Source organism: Vulpes lagopus, chromosome 3, assembly GCF_018345385.1.
Source record: "Vulpes lagopus strain Blue_001 chromosome 3, ASM1834538v1, whole genome shotgun sequence".
Classification (NCBI taxonomy): domain Eukaryota; kingdom Metazoa; phylum Chordata; class Mammalia; order Carnivora; family Canidae; genus Vulpes; species Vulpes lagopus.
Genome location: NC_054826.1, coordinates 150102200 through 150123980, shown reverse-complemented (window position 1 = coordinate 150123980; position 21781 = coordinate 150102200). Strand labels below are relative to the sequence as shown.

General features: G+C 37.1%; 1 protein-coding gene across 2 annotated transcripts in view; it reads left to right on the top strand.

Annotated features, from left to right (window-relative positions):
- Positions 1-21781, top strand: part of HS2ST1 (heparan sulfate 2-O-sulfotransferase 1) — a 174089-nt gene that overhangs the window by 134539 nt on the left and 17769 nt on the right. For both annotated transcript variants that reach the window (XM_041749034.1, XM_041749035.1), the window contains exons 3-4: positions 8913-8998; positions 19369-19507. In XM_041749034.1, the coding sequence (XP_041604968.1) occupies positions 8913-8998; positions 19369-19507 (225 nt within the window). The remainder of the gene's footprint in view (positions 1-8912; positions 8999-19368; positions 19508-21781) is intronic.

Here is a 21781-nt window from a genome sequence, read left to right as displayed (position 1 = left end):
AAATATTCATAAAATTAATGAACTTATTAAAAGCTTGAATTTTTGAAGAGAAAATGATGCTCTTTAGTATGGTATCCTTTTAGAAATATGAAATATTTTTAGCAAGATACCTTGCAATAAAATCATTCTGTCATCTCATTTTATGATAGAGAAATCTTTATTTAATGAATACCTATGTTCTGTATCCTCAGTTTTGTGACTAGCCTCCTAAACTTCATCTTATCCTTACTAGTAATTTATATAATATTAGATACAAACTCCTGGAGAACAGAGATTGTGGCTTATATTTTTAACATAATCTTGCCTCTTAAGTTGTTAAGAAACTTTAGATAAATAGCTTTAAGAAAAGTGGAGGAAATTATCTCATGAAATAAAATCCCTTATCTCTTTCGCAGTAGTCGCACACATTTTCTCCACACCCGGAGTTCTGATTATAATTATAAATAGAATTCTCTGAAAAGGGCAGTCCCAGTGGCTCAGCGGTTTAGTGCCGCCTGCAGCCTGGGGCGTGATCCTGAAGACCTGGGATCGAGTCCCACATCGGGCTCCCTACATGGAGCCTGCTTCTCCCTCTGCCTGTGTCTCTGCCTCTCTCTGTGTGTGTGTCTCTATGAATAAATAAATAAAATCTTAAAAAAAAAAAAAAGAATTCTCTATAAATATTGAAGGGAATGGAATTGGGCCTTATGAGGAGAAAATATTTGACAATACTATCTAGGATTAAATACCATGTTAAGGTAGCCTTATTGGAAAGGTTTTGTGATAGACAGTTAAGAATTATTGATCTCTTTGAGGGCAGCTGAACTTGTTTAATTGTTACAGAATTTACTCTTATCCCACTCTTAAGCATACTTAAAATCCTTACACTGAAGCAAGAGAATAACATTGATTCATAAGGTTAAGATTTGGTTTCTTAACCAAAACAAGAGCTGTTTATAAAGGCTAATAGTATATAGCATATCATCTGGCCATATAATTCTTGGCTCTCTGCAGCATCCTCAATTACTCTTTTTCATAAAACCAAAAATCTGCATCCATCAGCCAAACTAAACAACTCTTCTGTAAATGAGAAGAAACATGAGCTTATTAAGCTAAGTGGATCATAAAAACTATTCATTATGTAATATTGTATATCTCAAGGGCAAGTATCCTAAATAATCTGTTTTTATATAGTGTGTGGTAGATTTTAAATTTCTTTGCTTGATTGCTTTTCAAAATACATCTTGGTTTAAAAGGAACATCTCTTAATACATAGTAATTTTAGATTTATTTCAGTAATATTTTTTAGGAAAATAAAGTTACCTTGTTTATTTTGTGTCCAGCATTACAAAATTGTATGGCAGCTACAAGATGTCTGATGGTGACATTGACCGACCATTTTTTTCATGAAATAAGAATCTATGGAAGCTCTCCACATATGACATTTACGGGCATCATGTAATGATACATTTTCCCAGTTGCATTTGGATGAGATAAACCTTCTGTTTTTCTTTCAATACCTCGTTAGTTATATATAGAAAAAAAACCATTAGAGGAGAGGCATAAACACTATCTTCAAAGCAGTTGGATTTCATAATGAACACTTAAAACATGTTTGTGTGGGGCAGAGTAGAGAAATAGTCTTTAGCTCCAGCTCTTCCCTGGATGTATTTTGTATGTGCTGTACTAGGCACTGTGCTAAACTGTTCACATACTTCATTATTTCTCAAATTTTAGAGGCAGAGTCCAAATATTTTGAGTCTGGTATAAAACTGTTGAGTGAGTAATAGCTATCTCTGCATATCCTCTGATCCTTAGAAACAGTTGTCAACTATGCTCTCAAGTTTTCATTTATTGAGTATATAGTATGTACAGAGATTGTGCTACATTCTTAAAGAAATTAAAAAGTAAGGCTACATCCTTCAAGAAGCTTATTTGTAATTAACTTGGAACATAAAACATAGATGTAGGAATCATGAGGACTGTTTAAAGAAAACATCATTTTATGTTATTCTTACCAAATTATTTAAACCAAACTGTTTCTCACCAGAATGTTTAATCTAGACCTAATCTTGAACAAGCAAATAAATCTGTCTTGTTAGAACATTCTCCAGAATAATTGTCCTGAACAATTGTGTCAACATCATGACAGTCAAACAAGATGTGGTTGGGGGTAAGGCAGGACAGTCCTCTTTAGAAGTAAGAAGGCTAAAGAGATATGAAAACCAAGTGTAATGTGTGATTTGTAATTGGATCTTTGATCAAAAATGTCTGCTACTTGTTTTCAGATGGTTCAGAAAAAATTAAGTTTGTGCATGCATATGGAGAGAACAAAGAGAGAAGCAGATTGACAAAATGTGAAGTTAGTGAATCTTGGTGAATGAGTGTACAGATGTTGACCATATTATTTTTCAACTTTTCTGTAGTTCAGGGATTTTTTCACAGTTAAGAAATTGAAATAAAATAAGAGGGAAAGTTAAAACTAGGAAATGAAAAGATAAACATTTGAGAATATGAAGTGTGGGATGCAATGAGACTGAGATGGACTGAGTTGTGGGAGTTATATCTGTGAGGCAGGCTTTACTCAGTGAATAGGCAGGGATTGTCAGGAGACAGGTAATTAGTTGGCTTTTGTAGTTGGAAGATGAAGTTTACTCTTCTATCATGAAAATCTCTCTGCTTTAGAGAACATCTTGCTTTTAACTGTCAAGTATTAAGTGGCAGCATCTTTTAGGATCTTTCTTAATTCTCTTCTACTCTTAACTGTTTAGGTTTGTGATCATATTTAACCCTTTTCTGAGCATTGGAAATATCCAGAATTTTCATTCTCTGTAGGACAACATAGTAATTTTTTCCCCCTCTTAATTCACTATTAAGGCACCTTCTGGTCTTTTGCATTACAGTCCATGATTTGGTGTTAGTTTCAGATACTGATTTTTTAGAGCATCACTTTAGATGAGTGCTTCTTAACTTGTAATACGTATATTAATCACTAGTTAAGATGCAGATTCTGATTCAGAAGGACTGGGATGGAACCTGAGGCCAAAACTGGTTCTTCTGGTCCTTTAACCACAGTTTGAGTAGCAAAGACCAAAACACAGTTCTCAGTGGGTTATGAGAAGATGCATATTATAATCTTCCCAGGACAGTGAAGTACTTACCTTTCAATTCAAATTCCAAACATACATACATACATACATACATAAAATAAAAAAAATAATAAATTCAAATTCCAACCTCCCCAACAAAATCCAGAATTCTTATCTTGGCCAACAGGCCCTTTTAAATCTAGTCTTTGTCCATTGCTCCAAATTCTTGTTTACTAGCCACACTAGCCTAGTCTTCTGGTTCATTGGATGTATCAAGCTTTTCTCATTGCAAGCTGTCTCCACTTAACCATTCTGTCTTAGAATGCACGTCTCCTGGTTTCTCACCATTGACTTCATATTAGTTATCCTTTTAACATTCTCTAAATGATATCCTCTCAGAAAAACCTTACTGGGCCATCCTATGTATTAAATGCATCTTCCAGGTTACTATGTACCATCACCATTCTTTCTGTATCTTTCCTGTTACTTACTGATTTATTTGTTTACTATTGGTCTTTTCTTCTGTATAAGCTCCTGTCTTATTTACCACTGTATTCCTTGTGTTTAGAATGGTGTCTGAGTCGTAGTACATGTTTTATGAATTCTGTTAAATGAACACATGAGAGAACAAATGAATGGGCTTAGGTACTGAAAGTAGTTCTTAGTGGAGCACAATGCCAATAATGATGATTACTGGCAGAATGAGCCCCTCTGATTGATAGTAATATGGTCTCCCCTTACCTCAGGTGTTTTGGGACACACCCACCCTGCCTCTGCAGAAAGGATTGAACAATACAGTTCTGGACTTTGGTGAAAATATTATGTTTTATTGCTGCTGGATCTTTCTTATATTTTATCCAATTATTATTCATTTTTCCTTTTTGTGTAGAAAATTTCTTCTCTAGATTTGTCTCATAAAACTACCCACAGCCTTACAGTGGATGTGTATTTTAAGTATACTCATGAGTAGGAGTTTGGTATATAGTCATTACCCAAGTTAATAGTAGTATTCATTCACTAGGTAGTAATTACAAAGTTGGAATTTGGCCAGGATTGTCAGGATGACATTCCTACTTATGGATAATGAAAACAAGTTCTTTCAGATAATTAATGTTAAGATGAATCTTATTAAGAATGTAGGTCTGAGTACCCTGTTATAAGATGGTGCTTTCTTAGCTTTTTCCTCTAGCGCTGATTCAGGTCTGAATCCACTAGCAGATGAATCACAGCACCATTCCCTATACCACTTGTGTTTTCCCTAAAGGTCTTCTCTGGTTACTTGCTAGCCTGACTCTGCTTGACTTATAAAATCTGACAGAAATCACAGTTTCGGATCTGCTCCAGGCTAGTTATAAAAACGTCTCTTTTTATGTAGTATATCTAACAACTACTTCTGAAACATCCTTCTTGATAGTCTCTTTCAATCAGAGTATGAAAATACTCTTTGAATAAACTCAGTATGGTGACTTTCTTCTCCCCAAGCCACTGTTTTCAGTGTCTTCTTCAGTCTCTCCTTCACTTCATTTGCTACTGTTAACGTTTTGCTCCTTTCACCTACTACTTTCTCTTTCACTAGTGTCAGGTCTAGTTGGGGAGAGTCCACACAGTAAATGGTGCGGAAGGTTGCTCATCTAATCTCCATGTCCACTCATTCCTCTGTATTCCAGAGCCTTGTCTCAGGGTCTTGAGCAGAACGCCCCACTGCAGGGGAAAACCAGAAGAAAAATGAAAGGCTAGGTGAATGGTACAGGAGAGGGCAGAAGGCAGAAAATGATAGGGCAGGAACTGCAGTGAGGCTGACTGGTGAAAGGGTGAGAATGGGGATGGAGGGAGGAGAGGCAAGGGAAACCCTGCAGGGGGAACTCTGGGGAGAACCAGTGAACATGGCTAAAAGAAGTGGCTAAATTCAGACTTTGAAAAGGAAGCTTTTCTAAAAGATTTATTTATTTATTTTAAGGGGAGGTGGGGGAGCAGAGGGAGAGGGAGTTGGGGGTGGGGACGGGAAACAGACTGCTTGCTGAACATGGAGCCAGATGCTGGGCTCCATCTCATGACCCTGAGATTGTGACCTGAGCTGAAATCAAGAGTCGTCTGCTTAACCGACTGAGCCACCCAGGCCCCTCAAAAAAAGGAACTTTAAAAAGGTTGTTCTTCAAAGGGGGTTAAAGGATAGTTCTAGAATTTCAGCAGTATGTAAATGGCACTTTTAAATGCTCCACCTGTTCGCCACATTAGTCTGAACTGCTGCTCGAACCTTATCGACATCATTTGTTTGCTTAGCACTTTTTTCTTTTCTGTAAAGGGAAGGTCAGTCTCAGCATCTTTTGATTTATTGCAAATTGTAAATCAGCCACAGCTTTATTAATGAGACTTTACCACATTGCCTTAAATATTGATGAGATGAAAGAAAAACATATGCACATATATATTAAATATGTAGCCTTCAATATTCTTGTAGCTGGAGATTAGAGAAAGATTCTGTGTGTTTTAAGAGACTTTAATAGTAATAATATAGAGAATTTAAAAGCAATAATAACCCATGTAAATTTACCTCGGAATGAATTTAGAAAATAAAATGTAAAGTCCTATATAGACTTTTAAATCAGGTCTCTTAGTTTTGACTAGCAGTGTTCAACAACCCCTGAGGTTACCCAAGATAGTAGAAAGGCAAGAATAAGTCAGCAGTCGTTACAAAATCCTTGTCCAATAAAGAGTAGTGAACAGGTGGATTGAGATCTTGTGGGTTGAGGAGTGTTTTTTTTGTTTGTTTGTTTGTTAAGATTTTATTTATTTGAGAGAGAGAGAGAGAGCAGGAGCAGGAGGGAGGGGTAGAGGGAAAAGCAGGTTCCCTGCTGAACAGGGAGCCCCACTCAGGACTCGATCCCAGGACCCTGGGATCATGACCTGTGCCAAAGGCAGACGCTAACAGACTGAGCCACCCAGGTGCCTGAGGTGTTTTGAATGACTGGATCTGAGACATTTCCTTAGCAGTGGATAAAACATGAAATTCTCAGTGCCCAAGTTTGTTGATCAAAGTCATGATACAATTACTCTCTTTTCACATCCTTCTGGGTTTTTTTCCTCTCAACTTAATTTGAACAATAATAAATTTAAGAAATTATCTTGTGGTTTAGAAGGATTATTAGACCAAAATTTAAGGTGTGTGGTTCTTGAGCTTCAGTTTTTTTTATCTGTAAAATAAAGAGTATAAGATATCCTAAGTTCCTTCCACCTCTAAAATGCTGATTCTCTAAACTATAGAGTTTGAGGTTGGTGACAACAGTGGAAGATTCATGCTTTGTTCTGGTCTCGCCCATCTCCAACTCTTCCCTGAGTCCAGCTGGAAGTACAACCCTTTTTCTCACTTCATTAGTTTTTAAACTGTGTTTCTTGGAATGCTTCAGTTCCAGTATGCTTCAGGCGTCACTGTGCGGGTAGGAGACTGAGCAAGCAGAGTTCATTCTGCTCCTGTCCTCACTTCTGTATATTGTGGTGGCTTACAAGATGATCTTTAAAAATCAGTTATATTTCAGTATACTTTTTTTTCCTTATCATAAAAGTAGTGAACATGAGAGTATATCTCTGCTAAAGAGCTTTTATAGACCTCAGGGCCTCCTTTGCAAAGCAACTACAAAAAGAAGCTTCATGTAAATAAAACCACACAGTAGCTCCTGGGCCTGCCTACCTGTGCTCCTCAGTGTGGTCCGCTGACCTGCCATCATGTGGAGACTTGTAAGAAGTGCAGAACCTTGGGCCCCACTCTAGACCCACTGAATCAAAATCTTTGTTTTATCAGGAGTGAGTCCCAGATGATTCATTTGTTTGAGAAGCCCTGCAGCAGTCCACATATTGTCCAGCTCCCTGGGCTCTTCACCTGACACTGAAGGGCACATATTGGATGAAGTATGTCCTTAGGAGGGTTCAGTTTAATCCTGACCATCCTTAGGAAAGGTGCAAGAAAGAAGTATCCTTGAAGTTTATATTCATACCTAACTCTCATTTCCACCTTATTTCCGTCTTTCACCGCACCATGTACTCTTAAGTTTGTACTATTGATCCTCTCTAACATTTGGCTTACATAACACCATTTTCTCAGATTTCAATCCAGCATCTCCTTTCGTTTCTCTCCTACAGCATCACCTCCACATTAAATCTGGGCTTCTGGAAAATAGAGCTCAGTTGCTAAATATGCCTTAAATACCCTCAAACCACCACCTCCCATTCCTATTCTCTTTTCCTTCTATTTCTCCCTCACTTTCAGCTAAAATAATGGAACTGATTTTCACAGAACCAAAGGCTTACATGAAATAATTTACCAGTAAGTGGCAGTTTATAAGGACTTTACACGTTCAACGTGATATTTTTTAAGGATTCAGTTTTAGGTTATATAATTTTAATTTTCTGTTTAATTTTCATTTGCCATTTGATATTTTCATTCTCTTGTGCCTTAAAGAACAGATAGGAAGGAACATGAGAACCTCAAATCACACATTTATTTGGCTCTTTTTTCTAGTGGGAAAAATTGTAAATATCTGTTGAAATATAATTGTGTATTTTCTAATGCAACATACTTTTACCATCTACATTCAGTTTTCAGATTTAAGTGTGTATGTGTACATAAGATAATAAGATAAGGTTCATATCACTTTCCTTCTAAGAACTCCATTATTTCCCTTAGTATCGGAGTTATTAATGCTTTCCCTAAAAAATAAATTTCCCCAGAACCTTCTGTTTTTCCCTAGTTCACATTCTCTGACATATGGCTGCTTCTGCACTGTTTTGTACTCTGCCATACAAATAAGCCTTTTCTAGGAGGTGGCCATCATCATTCATTGCCATTAATTTATTGGCTAATCTGATAGAAGTGGTCCAGAATATCTACATGTGACATACGCTATTCTAAAATGTAAATGCAAGATTGATAAATTGTCAGAAGTACGCAATTGACAGGCCTGTGTTCCAGAGGCTGAGGTCACAGCTTGCAGATGCCTTAGCGCAGTTTAAGGTGGTGGATCCCCTTCCTTTCAGCCCTTCTCCACCACCCGACAGCCAGTCCCCAGAAGAGAGTCTTAACCACTTGCTGCTTATAATGCAGAAATTTGCTCATCAAAAATATATACCACATTTCTTTGAAAAATTGTGTATCACTGCTTTGCAGCTGGTGATACTTAGTCTTATCACGTTCTATATTAATCAGTTCTTGAAATTTTTTTAGCACATTTACACTAAAAGAATTTTTCTATTAACTAATCTTTTGAGCACCTTTAATTCCAGCAAATTAAAATAGTAATAATTAGATATTCAAGTTTTTAAAAATTTTACCCAAAAAATATCACCTCTCTAATTTTATTAATCTCTTTTATCAACAAGCTTATGATATCTGTTCTTTGTTAAGTCCTCTGATAATTATCATCTTTTCTTTAATCATTTTGGCTTAAGGATTACTTTTTGTTTTAATTTGTTGAACCGTTGATAAGTATGAGTTTATATGAATAACAAGTCTCTGGGAGTGGAAAACAGACTTGGGCATATGTGTTGGTACCCACTCTCCCCTCGCCCATGTGAATTACTCACAGTGCAACATTGTAAATGATTGCACTGTGTGGGTTTTTCTCTCAGGATTCTCTCTCTTTTCTGAGTGTGGTGATAATAGCTCTCTCTGTGATGAATTGGTAATTACAGATCACACTGTGCTCTCCTTAGTTGAAACCTGTGTTTCAAGCACTGTAATTGTCAAACTGGTGTGATTTGTTTTAAATGTCTAAATGGAAAGTATTTTGCTATCATCAGATTTCATTTTCCTTTATATTGAACTTCAGTAATGAGTGTGTTCTCCTGTTTTAGGTACGCTTTGTAAAGAATATAACTTCCTGGAAAGAGATGAAACCAGGGTTTTATCATGGACATGTTTCTTATTTGGATTTTGCAAAGTAAGTTATACCTAAAATGACACACTGAAGAATGCTTTGTACTTTAGCAACCTAAAAAGAAACGAGTTTATTAAATTGTTAGAATTTTGATTAAAAAAGTGTACTGGCTTGCCTTTGCCACTTTTAGGTATGTAATTTAAATACACCTTCTAGTGTTTTACTGCCCTCTAGTGTTCATAAATTGATAATTGTCACATTAATTTTAGAAATTCAAAGTAGACTCAATACAGATAATACTCTAAAGTTATTTAACATTATTCTATTTGTGTGTCTTGTATAAGCACGTGACACTGTTTTAGGAGAGCCCCACGTTTTAACCTAGAGACCAATCAGATTCTGACTTACTACATTATTGACTGAGAGCTGAGAAAGCGAAGAACTCCAATACCTACTTTGCATCTACTTTTCAGCCAGGACACAGTAAAGTGTACACTTTGTTTTGGGCTCCCTAGTTTTAGCTTTAAAATTGTGATATATTCAAAATTGACTTTTAAAAAACATAGTGATTTTCCTTTAGTGATTTGCTTGAAACTGATGATAAGTATCTCTGATTTTCCATATTTTGGGGAGTAGAGTGGGTTCATGGTAATTCTATCATGATTCTCTCAAGAAAAGTTCATAAAACTAGAGGCCTACGCATGGTATCCAAGCACTGTGTTTCCCACACACAACCCAATCCCCCCCAGTCTGTGCCACATTAAGGTACTATTCAAAAAACTGGGTAAAGGAATATTCTAAACATGGGTTATTTTGTGAATCCATTTGAATATTTTTTGTAACACATAGAGTAGCATTATGGTTAAAACCTCAAATCCAAATCTTTTCCCCAAAAACCTGTACTAACTTCAAAGACATATTTAATAAGTATTTTAAAAATTATTTCATCTAAGATATGTTCCCTCAGTCATTTCATTAGCAGTCATGACTTAATAGTAATATACTCTCAAGTATTTGTCAGCTCTAGAGAACATTCTGTATCAAAGTTGAAAATTAAATTGATATTCCAGTCACTTTAACTTCTTATATTGAAGAGAAAGAGTTGAATTACCACTGATTTAGATACTAGCCCTGAACTTTTTGAAAGGCATGTAATTAAAAGAGAATCTCCCAGATACTACGTACAGTAAACGATATATTTTTATTTCTAGTTCCACAATACTCTAGATGTCTCAGTAAAATGGTATCTTTAAAGTTAGATGTAAAAAAAATAAAATAAAAAAATAAAGTTAGATGTACATTTTTCTGTAAATAATTCATACTGCAATATTGAAAACATTTTATAGGCAGCTTTAAAATAAACTAATTATTTTTTCCTTGCAGAGGCACTGAACCAATTTCATAAACTCCATTCATATGCATATTTTCCCTCAGGGCTGCATTATCCTTCAATTGAATGTTTGTTACCCTTTCACCTAAATGATTTATTTTTTTCCACACACAGCTTGGTTTCTAATACTTGAAGTTTCCATTATTAAAATAATATATTGAGTGCTTTTGCTTTTGGCAAAAGTCTTGTACTTGTAGCTCTGGTATATGCTAGGGTTCTTGCAGTTGAAAAAGTATAAAGTTTCTTGAAAAGATTAATCTCATTTATTAAATACTAACATGAACGTTTAAGGTTTTGAATATTTTCATAATGGGTCTCATGTTATTGGAAGTGAAAATTATTGTAAGAAATTTCAATAGACTTTTACAAGATTTTAAACAAACACCTTAAAGAAATCACCTAAAAGAAATATATTTTGAAGTATATAGTCAAGAACTACTGTAGATGTAACCAGTATCTTTTAAAATTAATTTTAGTTTGACAGACATACTGACCATGAATGAGTAAGAAAGAGGAAAGAAATATCACCAATTTTTAAAATGCTTTATTCTTCAAAACATATTCTCGACTGCCATAGTACTTTGTGGAATCCATTAAAATACTTGCCTTCAGGAGAAAACAGTTGACTTTGGTGAAAGAAATGTTTAATCACTTAGCTTTTCAATTGCCTTAAAAGAGTCCCTAAAAAGCATATAAATTCAGTATATCCCAGGAAACCCAGGAAGCAAGATAAAGAAAATAAAAAAAGAAAAGTGGTTTTTTTGGTTTAGACTGATCACTAAGAAATAAGCATTTTATTTGCAAGCCTATATGTGCTCAAGCCATGTTTTGGTTATATTTTTCTGGTTTTATTCAGAACTTCAGCATAATAACAACATCTCCTTGTTTCAAGTTTATATTCCTGTTCTATGTTGCTCCTTTTTCTCATGGTCTTATTCTCGATTTTTTTGTTTGTTTGTTTTAGCACATTTCCTAGTTCCTTTTTCCATTTTTCTCTTTAGTGTTCAATTAATTTTTGTTTTCATTTCAATTGGTGGGCAGCACAATTTTTAAATTAAATTGGATAGGATCATTAATGTTATAAATTTAAAATTTAAACATTTTTCACTAAAAAATGTGTGTAGGTTGGACTTTTTCAAAATGTCCAAGAGTGCAGATAATATAAAGTTGTGTGTAGGTTGGACTTTTTCAAAATGTCCAAGAGTGCAGATAATATAAAGTTGAATAAATAAGTTGTAGTTCTTGTCCTCAGTGAGTTCACTGAAATCCCATTTTTTTTCTGTAATTATCAGTTCATTATGTTTCATTATAAACAGTGAAAATATTACAGATCATCCTGCCTTTTAAATTCATACTCCTTTACCAGAGGCATCTATTACCTCCACTTTGATTTTCTTCAGATTTTACAAAATAAAAACATTAGAATATCCCTTTCATTTATTTCAGTGACATTTTCCTTTATAGTGAATAATGTTCAGCTGAAAGAAAACTGTGTGAATGCTGGTTTCAATCAGTCTGCTGAGATTTTCTATGATCTAGCTACCTATGGGTGACATGTCAGCATCTCTCTTCGATCTTTGGAAATTATTTTTGATACAGACAGCAGTCATATCCAGGTGCCTGTCAGGTGTATGCCTTTGTGGCTGTGCCCAGGAATGAGTGTGTGTCTTAATCGCTGTCATTCTGGTTTCTCCATATCACCCGTTGTCTTTCTCAGAACAATTGAGGTGACTCAGTAAAGAGCATCTATGTCAGGACAAGAAACACATAATCAAATGGTTCACTAGGTCTGAAGTATCTTGGAGAGTAATAAAATGACAATATTTTTAGGCCTAATATAGTTTGTGAGTCTTTAGATTTATGTGAGGTTGTCCCTTTTACCTTGTGCTTCTCTGCTAAACCAATTGAAGTTTCACCATTTTCTATCGTTTTCAGCAAATATGTCACAACACTATAGAAACATTTCTTAAGTTATTGTAATCATTATAGGCAATATGTAAGAGTTGCCTTTTTATTGACCTTGTACCACCAGCTCTTTCTACAGCACTGATCCTGTAGACTGCTCCGGAGCAGCCTCTGAAGCCGGCTGGATCTGCAGTAAACACCCCTCCACCCCCACCCCTTCCTTACCAGCTCTGTGGTTTTAGCCACATCGTTTCAGATCTGCATTTTCCCGATTTGTAAAGTGAAGATAATTAAAGTAACTACTTCCTGGTGGTTGCAAGGATTAAATATGAAAATGTATGTGAAGCAGTAGGTTCTGTGTCTCACACAAAGCAGTGTTATGTTCTTTTATAATTCTGTCTTCTCTCGGTAACCACATTGTCTTACTGGTGTTTTCTTCTTCTCCCAGTCTGAATCCATGCTGGCGCTTCTTAGTCCCCTCTTTTTTTTTTTTAAGATTTTATTTATTTATTCATGAGAGACACACACACAGAGAGAGAGTGACACAGGCAGAGGGAGAAGCAGGCTCCATGCAGGGAGCCGGACATAGGGCTCTATCCCGGGTCTCCAGGATCACGCCCTGGGCTGAAGGCGGGGCTAAACTGCTGAGCCACCTGGGCTGCCCTTATTCCCAACTCTTAATAAGGCATTGCTCAAGATTCTATCTTTGCCTCAGTATTCCCTTTTGGGAAGTTTACCCATTTTTCTTTATCAAAACCTCGAAGCCAAAAACTCAACCCCTTTCCTTACCACATACATTTCATCAGTCACCAGGTCTTTTGAGTTCGGCTTCTTTCACTTAGCTTGAGGCTTTTGACATTCATCTATTGTACGCATCCATTAGTACTTCTTGGATGAATAGTATGCCATTGTGTGGATACACCGCAGTCTTTATCCATTCACCATTTTCTGGATACTTGGGTTGTTTCCAGCTTTTAGTGATTATGAGTAAAACTGCTAAAACACTTGCACATAGGTTTTATGTGGACATATGTCTTCATTTCTCTTGCGTAAAACCTAGAAGTGGGATTGCTAGATTGTATAGTAACTCTCTAAGACACTGCAAAACTGGTTTTTCATGTGGCTGTGTTATTTTGCAATCTCACCAACAGTGTATGAGAGTTCTGGGTGCTGTGCATCCTTGCCAACATCTGTTATTGTTAGACCTCTTTTGTTTCTTTTTTAAAATTTTGGGCCATTCTAATAGATACATAGTAGATGAATGCCCTTTTTAAGAGGTAAGTAATTACTACAAAAACGACATCACCAGTGGGAGTGCCAAATACCAACAGGTCATTCACTATTTTTGAAACAAGGCCATGGGAACCTGTCTCATGGGAAGCATTTGAAAGTTTCTGTGAAGGGCTAAGAAAGTCCAGCACAAATATATATATGATACCAGTGTCCCTAGTGAGACTGCTGCTTTCCTAGAGATGTTAAATCCAAAATGAAGCAGAAATCACAAAGCAGGGACGCTGGGTGGCTCAGTGGTTGAGTGTCTGCCGTAGGCTCAGGTCGTGATCCAGAGTCCTGGGATCAAATCCTGTATCAGGCTGCCTGCAGGGGGCCTACTTCTCCCTCTGCCTATGTGTCTGTCTCTCTCTCTCTATGTCTCTCATGAATAAATAAATAAAATATTAAAAAAAAAAATCACAAAGCATTGTGCTTCCCAAAGCTAGTCAGCCCTCTTTCAGCTTCATCATGTTCCATGTCAGCTTTGGCCAGCTAAGGACAAGTTCCTTTCAAATGTTCTGAGTGTGCACTAATTCTTTCAACCATTCTCGATGTTTACCCATTTATCCAAACTGTATGGAGGGTAGTTGTAAAGACAGGAGCCTACCTTGTATTCCTTGCTGTGTCGTATCACATATGCTGATGTGGCAAGAATAAGGTTTCTAAAGTGTCTTCTTACCAACCTGCTCCTCAGATTATATTTTTTGCCTTTTGATCTTTACAGAACATTCCTACCCAATATGCTGTTCTTTTCCTAAGAAGATCATTTTCTAACAGGTCAATAATAGTTTCTATTTTTGGAATGAAGATAGGTTGTCTCTTTCTTCACCTGAGCCCTCCTGAGGAACAGCTCAGATGCCTGGCCAAGGTTAAAGGTAGAGTTTGTGACTACACAACACATTTTCCCCGTGTACAAAACTACCTGGCTGGCAAAAGAATTAAACCTACAAACCTAAAAGGATGCTTGTTTCCTAACCAGCTGAGCTGAATAGCCCAGATGCTATTTTTATCATGTCTGTTTTCTGTTAGAGATTCTAACTAACACAGGCGCCTGGAGCTCCTGGGTGGCTCAGTTGTTTGGCTTCAGCTTCGGCTATGGTCCCAGGGTCCTGGGATCAGTCCCTGTATCGGGCTCTCTGCTCATTGGGGAGTCTGCTTCTCCCTCTCCCATTGCCCCTCCTCTCTGCTTGTGTTCACTGTCTCAATCGCTCTCTCAAATAAATAAATACAATCTTAAAAAAAAATCTCTTGTCTCCATGTCTATATAACCATACTAACTTATAAATAATAATCCTCTCCATCTTCAGAATGAGTTCACACGTTATCTCATTAAAATCATACTTCATACACATAAATGTCACCCAAAGCCATGCCCCAGAAAGTCATTTTCCAGACAGCAAGAAGAATTTTGTAAAGCGCCATATCCCCTTTCTAGTGCCACTTGGTAAGAGTTGCTGTCTGTCCCACATGTCAGAGATCGGGGAGAAGGGAAAAAGAGGAAGCAATGGTGGGAGATGATATGGGGAGGTAATTCCCATAAGAATGACTCAGGGTGGTCACTGGCTAATAATGGAGATGGTAAGGGGGTTCCCAGGGAATCCTACAGGTTTAAGATTGGAGTCATTGTCCATCGTCCTGTGCTTTCTCCTCCTTGTAGCTTCCTATTACAAGACTCTCTGCACTCTCAGTTAAGGTAGCAACTGTGTAATTGTTTTCTTTTTTTTAAGATTCTATTTATTCACAAGAGACATAGAGAGGAAGAGACATAGGCAGAGGGAGAAGCAGGCTTCCTGCAGGGGGCCTGATGTGGGACTTGATCCCAGGACCCTGGATCACGACCTGAACCGAAGGCAGATGCTCAACCACTGAGCCACCCAGGCTCCCTGCCCCCGTTTTTAAGATTTATTATTATTATTATTTTTTATTTTTGAGAGACAAAAAGAAGGGGAAAGAGAGAGCATGAGTGGGAAGGGCAGAGAGAGGCAGAGAATCTGAAGTGGATTCCACACTGAGCATGGAACTCTACTCGGGTCTTGATCTCCGGACCCCAAGATCCAACCTAAGCTGAAACCAAGAAACACACAAAACACACACAAAAAAACCTGCCTATATTTTACTCAGTTTCAAACTTTATTAGTCTATTTTTAATTATAAAGCCATGTTTTCTTTTCCCTCTCCCCTTGTTTGTTTTTCATGTCAAATCTGTTTGAGTTGTTTTTTACCAGGAAAGGAAGGGTCAGGGGATGAGGCGGGCTCCGGGGGCTGGGGAGCCACAGCTCCCCACCCAGCCCGACCAGCCGGCTGCCCCTTCCCCCACTTTTTTTTTTTTTAATTTTATAATTGGAGCCCTTGGTGAGGTTACGTGTGCCATGAGAACCCACTCTACACCATGATGCTGGTGCCTCAGTGTTAGCCAAACTCTGGAGTCACTGACTGGTTTGACTTTCATATGGTGAGTATGCATTTGGTCTGTACTAATCATGGAATAAACACATCTCTCTTTAAAAAAAACAAAAAACAAAAAACAAAACTGACCCACCTAGGCACCCCACAACTGTGCATTTCTGATGCCTCTTCTTACCTTGTTCGCTCTCCTACAGAAAGACTTCCTAAGTGGTTACTTCCCAGCAGTCTCTTCAGCCTAATTCTATAATATTCAACAAGTGTGTCTTGGCACTATGTTGAACAACTAGTGATAAAGCCATGAATACGAGGGAAACAGTCCTGCCCTCAAGGAGCTTCTATTGTAATGCCCAACATGGCAGTGCCATATATTTGGCAATGATACTGTTTCCTATTTTAACAAATGGTGAAAATTTTTTACTGTGTTATTGGTTTTATGGTTTTATGATTGAAAAAAATGCATACTAATTCTGTTCAACTCACAGCTTTAGTATTATAATGTTTGACAAAGGATTCTTTGTAGTTTGCAGTATTTCCATATGTACACAGAATTTTAGTGACTTTGGGTCACTCACTTAATAGTGAGAAAAGAACTAGAAGTCAAGACTGCTGACCCCTTCTTACACACAAAGTGGTTCTTATAGATTACAACCTATTTGTAAATTAGAAACTTCCTGGTTAGTTAATTTTCAATAATTCAGGGGCTGAAAGAATCGAGTTATCCAGGCACCCTGTTTTTTTCTCTTCTATTATCTCTTTTCTACTCAATTGCTTAAGAACAAAGTAGAAAACATTTATAGAATGCCTGCTGAGTACAAGACATTGATTGCAGTGGGCAGAAGACAGGGAAATGTGAAATTGTTTAGTTCAGCTATATGCTTTTTAGTGCCTTTGGAAAAAGATTTTAGTAAGAAGGGAAATTTCAGTTATAATCTATTGGCTAAAATTGAAGGTTTCTGTGAACAGATGAGTGAAAATATCAAGAGTGGTTGAAAAGAATGGCACTTGAGTGGCTTCATCGGTTAAGCATCTGCCTTCAGCTCAGGTCCTGATTCCAGGGTCCTGGGATCGAGCCCTGGGTCAGGCTCCCTGTTCAGCCAAGAGTCTGCTTTTCCCTCTGCTGTTCCTCCTGTTTGTGCTCATTCACTCACTCACTCTCTCTCTTTCAAATAAATAATAAAAATATTTTTTTTAAAAAGTGGTTAAAAGAATAAGCAGCTTTCACCATCTCTTACCAGAGTCACACAACCTAAGCATAGTTCTGTTGTTTCTCATTGTGATTCCTATTTTAGGAGAAATTGCTAATATTTTTTTTAATCTTTGAAATTAGTACTAATGAGTGGGCAAGTATTTATGTATATGAGGCCCTGTGAAATATATAAAATAAGGGTACAGTACTGTGCCTGTTCTCAAGTGGTTTTTAATCATACTAGGAGAAAAAGAAGAGAAACACTAGCAGGATAAGCAGGGAGTAGAATTGCCAGAGCAGTGACTCCTGGGTGCAGGTGTCAGTGATAGATAGTACCGTGTGCCATCGGCTTCCTAGGCTGTACAAGATTTCATTATTGCCCCACTGCATTTTATTCCCAAACAGCAGCCAGTTGTTTTTTCCTCTCCTGCTTTATTGAGATATATTGACATATACACTGTGTAAGTTTAAGGTGTATAGTGTGATTCTATTTTACCATACATTGTGTATTGTAAAATGTTTACCAGGATAAGGTTAATTAACACATCCTTCACCTCACACAGTTACTATCTTGTGGTTGCTGTTGTTATGGTGAGAACATTTAGAATCTACTCTCCGTAGGAACTCCCAAGTTTACAATACAGTGTTGGTAACTCTAGTCACCCTGCTGTTGACTACAACCCACATCATGACACTTCAGTGCTGACTCAGGCTTCCCTCCTGGTGCTTATAAAGGTCTACATGATCTGTGCTTCCTCCACTCCCCCTCCTTCTCTCTCCTTGCTTTCTGATTCTGCTGCAGCTAGGCTAATCTTGCTGTTCCTTGAAAATGCCTGGCACTTAGCAGCTTGGGGTGAGGGTTTCATACTCCTAGAGTTTCATCTTCCTGGAACATTTTCCTCCAGATAGCTCCATGGCTCCCTTCTCTCATCACATAATACTAGTGAGGCCTGCCTATTTTGAATTGTACTCTGTCCCCACTTCTCTTGGTCCTTGTTCCCTTTCACTGCATCATGTTTTTCCTCAGTACTTTTTACCATCTCACATATTTACTTATTTGTTTATATTCCGTCTTCCCCAAGTAGAACGTTGGCTCCATTAGGACAAGGAATTTAGTCTTTTTTTTTTTTTTTTTTAACTCACTGCTGTAATCGTAGCATTAGAATATTGGTGCATGTATTGGGTACACAAAAAAGTATTTTTTAAAATGAACTAATGTAATAGAATAGAAAAATGAGAATGGCATTTTAGTTAAGGAGCAGAGGCGTGTAAGGAGAAATAGGAATAAATATATGTTGGGTGAGATAGAAGAGGTGGGCCAAACTGTAACAGATGGATGGTTTCTTCTTTGAGGACAGTAAGGTGGTACCTGAGTCATTAGCAACCAGACAAAGGAGTTTGGGTTTGATATCAACATAAACAGTAGAGTTGTTCCAGCTTCCTAAGAAGAATAATCTAACCAGTGGTGCTTTTGGATTATCAGTTGGGAATTGGTCTGGAAGGTAGGTTGAAAAGGTAAGCCTGAGGCAAGAAAACCAATGAGGTTATTGGAGTAATCCAAACAAGAGGCCTTGGGAGAGGGTGGTAGTGGGAAAGGAAGGGAGCAATGAGGACAGGTCAGATCTGTGGGGAAGCCAACAGCAGGAAGAATCAAAAGGACCTGGTAACTGTACTAAATGAAGGATAAAGGAAAATAAAGGTCAAGATAACACGAAGGTCTCAAGACTGGGACAGTGCGGATATTAGAACAGGAGCCAGCTGGATGCTTCTAGGGGCTGCCCCGGTGGCTACAGTGAAAGCCTTCTCTGTCTCCTCTGTTCTATCACCTCTTTCTCATTCCCTAAGGAAACTGTGCTGGAAACTGAATGTCTTTCACTCTTGTCTTTAAAATCAGCAATGGCAGAAGGTAGACTCCAGTGGTCACACTTACATGGATTTAAGCTGAATCCATGGATAACATGTGTCTCGTTCAGTGAGCCAGAAATGAGAAATCATTGCTACATAAAATGAAAATGTTTTTTGTAATTCTTACCAGTAAAATGTAAAATTGTTTTTCATACAAACTTCCCGTCTTTATCGTCAGCAGTAATTTTTAAATTATTTCCTGTTCACTGTATTATAGCATAAATAATCATAAACTATTTCCTAATCTCTACATACTCTGTTTTATTTAAATTCATGTTTTTCTTTCCATATAGAATTTATAATTTTAGGACCCCCCCTAAGCCAAGTGAAAATACAGATTTTACCTTTTACATTTTTCTTCTGTTTCAGATTTGGTGTGAAGAAGAAGCCAATTTACATTAATGTCATAAGGGATCCTATTGAGAGGCTAGTTTCTTACTATTACTTTCTGAGATTTGGAGATGATTATAGACCAGGATTAAGAAGACGAAAACAAGGAGACAAAAAGGTAATATTTTAGTTTTAAGATGTCTATAAAGATAATTGTTTATCAACTGCAATGAACAGTGCGCTTTAAATTTTTTTTCTTAATTATAATGTACTACTTGCTAATGGTGGGAATTTTTGGGAAAAGAACCCAAAAATATGAAGAAGCAAAAGTAAAACGATAGTTGATATTTTGGAGTACACATCATTCTTTTGGTCATTTAAAAAACGATACTTCAGTTCCACGGCTGAATATTCCTTTCACTATAGTCCTAACAATTTTCTGTGAGACCATTATAACTATTCATTCATGTGATGATTTTGTATATGTCCTTTGGTTCTCTTAGTCTCAATCATGGCAATTTATATTGATATCTGTTCATTGGTTTAAGAACACTGTTTTGCTAAAGCAGCTGGGTTTTTTCAGGCAAGATGAGAATAACAGTTCTTACTTATTAGCAGGTTTGGATTTGGGTTGTCTTCTATTCAAAAGGGTTGTCTTCTGTTTAAGTGCATCTTCAGAGTAGCACCACTTTTACTTTTCTGAGAAACCAATCTGATTTGTCACTTTTCTGGTGGAACACCTTTACTGGGACCCCATTGCTCACAAGTCTGCCCCAGGCACATGAGACACAATCTGACAACACCTGAGACTGACTTCTCCGGCCTTGTTGTCCTTGGGGCGCCCAGTGCTTCAGCCGCATAAAATGTTGCTGTCCTCCAAACTTACTGTCGCTCCATACTTGGGCACCTTTGTTCCCCATGCTTAGAACGTCTCCCCTTCCCTCTGGAAAACCGTCCACTTCTAAGGTCCAGCTCGAATGGTAGCTCTTTGATGAAGTCTTTTCTGGTGCGCCATTGGCAGTTAGTTATGTCGCTTCTTTGAAGGCTCCCAGAGCACTCTATTCAAACCCCTTTTTAAAGCATTTATTTGTGGTATTTGAGTTACTGGTTTACATATCTGTCTCCTTCAGAAGGTTGTGAGCTTCCTGAAGTGGGGGCTGTATCTCACTCTCCCACGTTTCCCTAGTGTGCAGCACAGTGAAGGGCTTATTAGCAAATGAGTTGACTGAATGAGTCCTGCATCTTTGAAACCTAAAGTGTTGCATAATCATGATGTTGGATACCTGATCTGACAATTAATTTTTCTTAAGTTGGATGTGCCTTTTGTGTCACATGAGGCAGTGGGGTTTTTTTAATTTACTTTTTTCTGTTAGAAATTGCTATTTCTTTCCTTAATCTTAAAGCTTTAGGCAAAAAGTACTGATTCAAACACAGATAACTGACCAGATCTTTTTTTTAAATGTCCATTGATCTCTTAGCATTATTTAATCTTCTAAAAATATGTATACTTAGTTATTATGGTGATTCTGCAGTGTTTTATAAAATCTAATAATGTAACTCTTTTGTGACTTTGTACTTTAGAATTTATTGATAGTTATTTCTAAATTCACTCCAACACTATTTCCTACTTTCCTTCCTTCCTTTTCCTTCTTCTTTCTTTCTTTCTTTCTTTCTTTTATTTTTTTTATTTTAGCCCTTTCACTTACAGTGTTTTTACTCAGTAAATGTTAGTGTCCATTTCACACGTTTGACCAAAGGAATATTAATGTGGGTAAAGAGAAGATGTACAATCACATCAGGTCTTATATGCAACATCGGTCACTGTAAGCCCTGGATACCATGGTTTAGTGATTGTTGCCCTATGTAGTTGGGATAATTAGGGTAATCATAATATTTAATATGACAACAATAATAGTTCACATCTCTTGAATGCTTATTGTGTATCAAGTACTGTTTTATATATGTACAGATGTGTGTATTTTTTCAGGAAGCCTGTACAGCAGTTCTGTAGGGTGGCTGCTGTTCTTGTCTCTATTTTACAGATAAGGAAACTGAGGCACAGAAAGGTTAAGTGCCATGTCCAGTGTTATACTACCAGTAAATGGTAAAGCTGGAATTTAAACCTAAGTACTCTAATTCCAGAGCTCACCGTCTTAAGCCCTCTATTCTCTTTCAAAAGGAGAGAGGGAATACAACATGTTACCTGACATTTATTTGTGAGAGATGTTCCCATGTTGCATTTTCAATACCCACAGAAAAATTCAGGCAGATGTTTTAACATCATTTTCCTTTTGTATTTGAAAGTTTTAGGTATATATGCCCTCTCAAGCCTGGAGACTTAACCATTTACTCTGATAATGATGGAGCTTGATTTGTTTTTGTTTTGTCTTTTTTTTTTTTTTTTTCTTTAAAGGTTTTATTTATTTATTCATGAGAAACACAGAGAGAGAGA